Source organism: Mastomys coucha, unplaced genomic scaffold, assembly GCF_008632895.1.
Source record: "Mastomys coucha isolate ucsf_1 unplaced genomic scaffold, UCSF_Mcou_1 pScaffold15, whole genome shotgun sequence".
Classification (NCBI taxonomy): domain Eukaryota; kingdom Metazoa; phylum Chordata; class Mammalia; order Rodentia; family Muridae; genus Mastomys; species Mastomys coucha.
In genome coordinates, this window is record NW_022196897.1 from 114,770,822 (window position 1) to 114,778,896 (window position 8,075).

The 8,075-nt window shown below is 43.4% G+C and overlaps 1 protein-coding gene across 2 annotated transcripts in view; it reads left to right on the top strand.

Moving 5' to 3' along the window:
* Slc20a1 (solute carrier family 20 member 1) overlaps positions 1 to 7,840 on the top strand; it is a 13,460-nt gene extending 5,620 nt beyond the window's left edge. Inside the window, exons 5-11 of one of the 2 annotated variants that reach the window (XM_031371865.1) lie at positions 366 to 462; positions 2,658 to 2,777; positions 3,874 to 4,140; positions 4,250 to 4,808; positions 5,313 to 5,498; positions 6,134 to 6,218; positions 6,912 to 7,840. In XM_031371865.1, coding sequence (XP_031227725.1) covers positions 366 to 462; positions 2,658 to 2,777; positions 3,874 to 4,140; positions 4,250 to 4,808; positions 5,313 to 5,498; positions 6,134 to 6,218; positions 6,912 to 7,073 — 1,476 coding nt within the window. In that variant the 3' untranslated portion in view covers positions 7,074 to 7,840. The other variant, XM_031371866.1, reaches the window with a different exon arrangement.
* The last annotated feature ends 235 nt before the right edge of the window (positions 7,841 to 8,075 follow it).

Here is an 8,075-nt window from a genome sequence, read left to right on the forward strand (position 1 = left end):
ATTTAAGGAGGCAGGACATCAGGAAATAAGTATTTTACCTTAGTCTGTTTTTCTCCTGTACACTATATCCTGGGGGCCTGTGTTCAGGTTTACAGATGGACTTTGGATAACTCAGAGGAACTGGTTATTTGGGATATTGGCTACATCCTTGTTACTAAGAATAGGGAGAAAAAGTCGCCTATGGATGGCAGGTGGCATTAGCTTTCTTAGGTAGCAAATGTAGGACAAAGCTCAATTGGCTTTGTAAATATTATGGTGGGAAGCTGTTGCTAGCATCATGACTCCCTAATTTGTCTTGCCACAGGGTGCTCTGGAAATAGATCTACATTCACAACTTCTAAGATACTGATCTTAATGTTTTACAGGCAGATCCAGTTCCTAATGGCTTACGAGCTTTACCAGTTTTTTATGCCTGCACAGTTGGAATCAACCTCTTTTCCATTATGTATACTGGAGCACCGAGTAAGTACAAATCAAGATATTTAAATGTGAATTTAAGGTTATTTACAAAACTTTCATTAAATGCCCAATTTACCCCTTTTTGCTTTACAGGGCTGAAATCTCCTAGAAGGTGGCTGGCCTGCACCCATTGCAGAAGGCTGCAGGCTAGTGTATGCTGAGTTAACCTAGATAGGTTTTCAACCAAAGAGACCTGCTCAGATTCTAAATCACTACAGACCTTTCCTCTTTAGTCTTCACAGGATCCACTGATAATATGACCTTCTCCTCCCCTTTCTTGTATCTATGCTAAAAATGCTGGAAATGATACTGGCCTCAACTACTGAAGAGTCATTAGTTAATCTGTTTGTCAATAATCAGCCATTTAGGACTGGTTGTTAGATGTCACTTTTCTCTCCCAGTTGGAGCCGTTTCGGTTTGTTTCTAAGTTCTGAGTTTGCACCCCCGAACTGACTTGAATGAGAAGAGTTGGGCTGTGTAACACCTGGTCTAATCACACTTGGAAGAATTTCCACAGCTAAGAGAAAGCATTTGAGAGGAATATAAAGGCTTTGGTGTTGATTGCTTTCATACTGGGACTAAGGGGAGGGGAGGATTCAGTTGTCAACTGAGAGATTGATAGAGCAGCCCTTGTGAGGCAGAGCAGCACAGGTCTGGCATACAAGCTCATGTGACTTGCTGGTTCTTAACTACATAGGACCTTAGGCATTGACTACACTCATTCCTCTGAGTATCTCACGGGAAGGGGGAAGGCTGCTGCCCAGGGCACCCCGTGTCTGTGTGTAAATAGGGCTAAAGTAGCAAAGTGATTATCCTTATATGTGCTCTCATCCCCAGCTCTTAAAGGATTTAGTGCTTGTCACCTCCAAATTGGTCCCACCTCTGGTTCATGGATTGTGACCTGTATAGTGGCACTGGAATGATGTAGTAAGTCATCGAGCAAAACAAAACAGCACAGTATTTCTCATTATTTTTGAAATGTCAGTAAAGAAACACACGATGGGACTGGCCTCGGTGTAGGGACTTTGCTACTTTTGTCCTTTATGATCATTTATAAGAAAACCCAGTCCTTTCATTCCCTTTTGACTTGGAATGTAGACAAATTTAAACTGATAGAGCCTGATTAGACCTCATGGATATTTTACTTTGTATGACTTTACTGCCTGGTCCAGTTGAAAGTAGAACTTAAATGAAAAGACCAGCAAACAGAACTTCAGGTCTGAAGGATTTCAGCTTATGTCTGATTCTTCAAGGCTAGTTCTTAGTATTTTAGTATTTTCTGTCTCTTTTACAGTGCTAGGGATTAAATCTAGAGCTTTGTGCAAGCTAGACTGAGCTGTAGCCTCGACTTGGTTTTGACAGAACAGTAATGTTCCCATTTTATAAATGACTTACTATGCAGTAAGCAAAATCAAGTAAGACAAGCGCAAGTGACTTTGCTGTGGGAAGGAACACTCAGACAGTGGTGTGGGATTCAGTGCTGTCAATGGTCTCCACTCTAGGATAGGCCAACAGTCCCGGTTGCCTGTGTGCAAGCTGACACTCGCCAGTACTTCTGATCTTATGTCCTTGAGCCAGGGGAAAAGTATTGGAGGACAAGTCTCTGGCTTCTTACTGAACTAGCACTAAACTTATCCTTTGTGAAGGACAGCTATTTAAGCAAGTGTCTTCCCGTAGTTACTAGCCCTATTTTCTGTAGGTTTAATGATGCTTTTGTGGAGAGAATCAGTTTCCCCAAAGGCTGCCTGGTACAGTGAGTGTAGTAACTTTTCTTAACAGTGTGCATATCAGCATGACACTGACTTGAGGCCCTTTCCTTTTTGACATTAAAACAGATCCTATGTAAGTGTAATGTGGGGCAGTTAGGATGAGGAGCTGGGTGGAGAAAGGGAAGCTTTGATTGGCTTTATAGCTACCGGTCTGTGCAGGGATTCTTTAGATCTGAGGGCCCAGCACATGAAGAGAGTTAGCTTGTGAGTCCAGCGAGTGTTTCAGTGGCTCTGGTTGCTGTGAGGTTAAGGTTCTCTCCATGGTCTGTATAGCCAGCAGCCTGACGAAACTCTGGAATGGCAGCAGCTGTAAAGGGTGACAGTGACGGGCTGGCTTGGGGAAGCCCTCCTTCCCCGCAGGAGGGTTTACACATTGTTGCAGGGGGCTCTTGCCCTGGGGTTTTCAAGATGCACCATTTTATCTCGTAGTGCTGGGCTTTGACAAACTTCCTCTGTGGGGTACCATCCTCATCTCGGTGGGATGTGCAGTTTTCTGTGCCCTTATCGTCTGGTTCTTTGTATGTCCCAGGATGAAGAGAAAAATTGAACGTAAGTAATACAGTTTAATAGTGTTCCCCTCTTCCTCTACTCCTCCCCTTCCTCTCCCTCTCTCTCCCTTACCTATAAGAGTACATTACTTTGGGATAGAAGAAGCATTTGCCTCGGCTACTTTTGTATACTCAGCTTAGATGGCTATGTGGCAGTGTGTATACACGTACACTGTGTAATGCAGACACTTGTGCACATTATCCTTGTGCTAGAGCTGTAACACATGGAGAAGAAAACAACATTTTTAGATATAAGTAATCTCTTAGGTCATTGAAGGATGCTTTTGTGGTATAATTTAATGCCAAGTAACTTTTGATTGGTACTAGTCTTTGTATCTGTCTTAGTGGTTAATATAGTTTAGTAGAATCCTATTCTACCTTTCAGTGTGTGGAATGTTAGTTTGCGGATGCACAGCAGAAGAGGAATGCATAGACTGCAGTGGCATTAGAAGAATGCTGCGTCATTGCAGTTCTGAGGAGCCGCCCAGAGCTCTGTGCTAGTCAGCTATGCGGCATGCACAGTGGGAATGAGGCTTTCAGGACTCTGACCTCATTTTTGTCTCCGTCTGGAAGGAGATATACTTTAATGATATACTAGTGTGAGCTGTCTGAGCCAGTAGGTGACCATGATGAGCTGGCCCGTTAGGCAGAAATACTGCCTGGCTACTTACTGGGTATGGAAGTGTTTAGGCATGACGGTTACAGCTCAGTTGTCAGTACTCTTAACCTAAAAGTTAAGAGATTTCCTTAGGGCTTGAGCTCCCATTTTATGACCAAGAGCTAAAGATGGTTTTATACTTGTAATTATAGAAATAAAAAGCCAGAGATGGACCAGAACCCTAAAAAACTTAATATCTGGCGGTTCACAGCAGTTTGTCAGCCCCTATTTCTCCAGGCAGACACTGTGCTACTGCATGGCTACCTTGCTCCCTCCCAATGGAAAGATGAATTCCTGAAGTAATAAAGATGGCAGCAATATTAGCTTGAATTTTAACTAGAATTTACACCTATTATTTTGAGATGGGCTTCAGGGGTGGATAGAAAGGAATGTGGAGCAAGATAGTACAGTCAAGTAAAAAATCCCCTTTATTTTTTAGGAGAAGTAAAGTCTAGTCCCTCTGAAAGCCCCTTAATGGAAAAGAAGAGCAACTTAAAAGAAGACCATGAAGAAACAAAGATGGCTCCTGGAGATGTTGAGAACAGGAATCCTGTGTCTGAGGTAGTGTGTGCCACTGGGCCACTCCGGGCTGTGGTAGAGGAGAGAACAGTGTCATTCAAACTTGGTGACCTGGAAGAAGCTCCGGAGCGAGAACGGCTTCCCATGGACCTGAAGGAGGAGACCAGCATAGACAGCACCATCAATGGTGAGTTAACTTTCCAGAGTTTCTTAGTGCCCCGTGGTGGTAGAAAGAAAGGCTGCTATTCTGGGATGATGCACTTTGCATTGACTGTTAACTTTTTGGTCTTGGCTAGGTGCAGTGCAGTTGCCTAATGGGAACCTTGTTCAGTTCAGTCAAACTGTCAGCAACCAGATCAACTCCAGTGGCCACTATCAGTATCACACTGTGCACAAGGATTCTGGCTTGTACAAAGAGCTGCTCCATAAGTTACATCTGGCCAAGGTGGGAGACTGCATGGGAGACTCTGGGGACAAGCCCTTGAGACGCAACAACAGCTACACTTCCTACACTATGGCAATATGTGGCATGCCCCTGGATTCATTCCGTGCCAAAGAAGGTGAACAAAAGGGAGACGAAATGGAGACACTGACATGGCCTAATGCAGATGCCAAGAAGCGGATTCGAATGGACAGTTACACCAGTTACTGCAATGCTGTGTCTGACCTTCACTCCGAGTCTGAGATGGACATGAGTGTTAAGGCTGAGATGGGTCTGGGTGACAGAAAAGGAAGCAGTGGCTCTCTTGAAGAATGGTATGACCAGGATAAGCCTGAAGTGTCCCTCCTCTTCCAGTTTCTGCAGATCCTTACAGCCTGCTTTGGGTCATTTGCCCATGGTGGCAATGACGTCAGGTTAGTCCACATGACTCTTAGTGTTACTATTTTTAGACAGTCTTACCCTCCTGTGTGTACTGCTTCTCTGGGGGACACTGAGTAATCTAGAGAGGATGAAGTGGTAGTAGTTAATAAAGCAACAGGAAGTTCGTTTAGATTATAAGAATGTTTTTAGCTTTATTTCTAGACAAGATAAAGTTAAACAGATGAGAATGAATCTTTGGTAAATTGGGACTTCAGTGATGAAAAACTTAAATTAAAATCACAGACAGCCCTGAGAATGGACTTAGAGATTATTAGCTTGTTTCTCTGGCCAGTAAGCTTCATTGGTGTCTGAGACTTGCTCTAAGCTGTGTGTGAGAGGAACAAGGCCACCAATTACATGTGCTTCCTGTCACAACCGCTATGTTGGGATTTGGTAGGATAGTTTGCTAAGTGACAGTGGTTAGTCACTTAACAGATTGGGTCTCGACAAGAAGTGGTTCTGCCTAAAAAGTCACCACTGCTCCTTTCTTCTTCCAGCAATGCCATCGGCCCCCTGGTTGCTTTGTTTCTTGTTTATGAAACGGGAGATGTCTCTACAAAAGCGGCAACACCCATATGGCTTCTGCTTTATGGTGGTGTTGGTATTTGCATGGGGCTGTGGGTTTGGGGAAGAAGAGTTATCCAGACCATGGGGAAGGATCTGACACCAATCACACCCTCCAGGTGAGTAGATAACCACTCCATAGGTAGAGCTCAAGCTTTTCAAGAGATGCAGTTGTGTGGAGCACATGGGTCTCTAGCTAAAGGTGTGTGTGGCAGTTGCTGCTGTTCTTCTCACAGTTGATCTGAACATTTTCTATTGCACTTACTGTCTGACTTGTAAACATTTTTGTCCATCTGCTCAGCTCTAGTGATATGTAATTTGAATTTCCTGAGAAAGATGTAGTGGAGTAAATAATTATATATACATGGCTTTGATTTGGGAGCTAAAACCTTATACTTTATTCAGAATAGAAGTTCCCAACTTGTTTTGTTTGCTTTTTGAGACAGGGTCTCTCTGTCTTGGCTGGCCTGGAATTCACTATATAGAACAAACTGGCCTCAAACTCAGAAATTCATCTGCCTCTGCTTTCCAAGTGTTAGCATTAATCCCAGCTTTTTAAATAGTGTCATCCCAGAAGTGCCTAATCCTTGGATGTTAGGACCTTGGCTCAATTTGAGTAGGTTTTGGGGGTTATAGGAGATGATCAGGTTTTGTCATTGAGTACAACAAAACAAGTTTAGAACTGATTACTTTAGCTAGTGTTAGGTTTTCAGAAAACCCTAAATTATTGACAAGCATCTTTTTGCATCAACAGTGGTTTCAGTATTGAACTGGCATCTGCCTTCACTGTGGTCATCGCATCAAACATTGGCCTTCCCATCAGCACAACACACTGTAAAGTAAGTGGGGTGGAGATGTCATGGGCCCTCAAAACTAGCTTGGGTGTGTCCAGTTTGGGGGTGAGGGGAGCTCCTACCACTTGTGGTAGTAAATACACTGGTTTTAACAAGTTTGTGAGGCTTATTTGTAAGGGCAGTCTTCTGGTGAAAGCATATGTACAGGGCCTCTTGGGCCTGTTGTGCTGAGACATTGAACTTTAAGAAGTTGCTTGATGAATGTATAACATAGCTATTGGATAAAGAACAAACTGATGTCCTTGGAAGAGTTGCATCTGGTCCAGGCTGGGGCCCGCCAAGTCACTCTTTGTGCTAGGGTGGTGTTGGGTCACACACCAGCTGCTCTCTAGAGTGATTGTTGGGAAATGAGAAATTAAGCTTACAAAAGCAGGGAAAAGGAATCCTGTCATATTTTAGCACACCTAGCAACAGATTTAATGGTTGAATATTTAGATTGTCTTCACCTTGCCTTGGGTAATTTTAGTTTGTTAGAAGTTAAGCTTGTGGCTTGTATCACATGCCTGTAATTTCACCTCTTGGGATTCTGAAGTAGGAGGATCACAAGTTCAATCCTGTTTGGATGACAGTGAGAACAACTGTCTTTTCTCCAGACAAACTGCTGGGTTCAACACTTGTCTGGGTTCCCTGTCCCAAGTGTCTTTTTGCTGAGTAATGTCTGATCTGTTTCTCTTCTAGGTGGGCTCTGTTGTGTCTGTTGGCTGGCTCCGATCAAAGAAGGCTGTTGACTGGCGACTATTTCGAAACATTTTTATGGCCTGGTTTGTCACAGTCCCCATTTCTGGAATCATCAGTGCCGCTATCATGGCAGTATTCAAGTACATCATCCTGCCGGTGTGAAGCTGGGATCAACAGTTATGTCAGTGTCCTGGACCATCGCACACATTCCTGTTCCTAAAAGAATGCTCGCAGTGTTGCTGAAGACAGACAAGGGTTTTAAAGTCGGGAGCGTGGGAAGGAAGTGTAATGTACACTCTAATTGCTTTTGTGCTAAATATGAATTATCTCAAAGTTAGTTATGTAAAATAGCCAGGTTTCCATTGATTCATTCCAAGGTCCCTTTTCTCCTGGGCTATGAATTCCTGTACATATTTCTCTACTTTTGTATCAGGCCTCAATTCCATTATGTTTTAATGTTGTCTGTGAGATAACTTATGTGGGTTCTTTCTAAACAGCCAGGCAGAGCCATTTGATGGCATGTACTGCTTTGTTGGCCTCACCAGCTTCTTCCCCAACACGCACAGGGATTTAACACGTAACTGAAGCTTCCCTCGTAGTCTCTCTCATAGAAATAGTCACTGCACTCTGCTCCCTGTCACTAGTGGCAGGTTCTGTTGACATGTGACAACTTCTTAGAGGGCCGAGAATCTTTGGCACAGTGAAAATGTAAGTTTGTAGTAACTTCTTTGCGAACAGTTAATGGACATGTTGCTAAGAAGTAGGAAGACAAAGCCTCCTGGCGGTTGTGGTTATTCTTTTGAGATTTCTGGCAGTGTGGGATGGGTGAATGAAGTGGAATGTGAACTTTGGGCAAATTCAATGGGACAGCCTTCCATGTTCATCTGTCTACCTCTTAACTGAATAAAAAGCCTACAGTTTTTAGAAAATTTGTTCTTGTGCTTGTTGTTTTTCTTGAGTCCTCAGAGTCCTGATCATTCAGCCTTATGACATTCTTAGGAGGATGTGTGTACTTTCCCAAATGAAGGTGCTAGCTATCCAGGCTCAAGCCCCTCACTGTCTTCTGTGATCCCTTGAAAGATGTTGCCCCACACAGCAACTTGGTGTGTGGGTTGATGGCTTCTATCCTGAGAATTACTGGACAATGCTTTTGACTATTTTAGT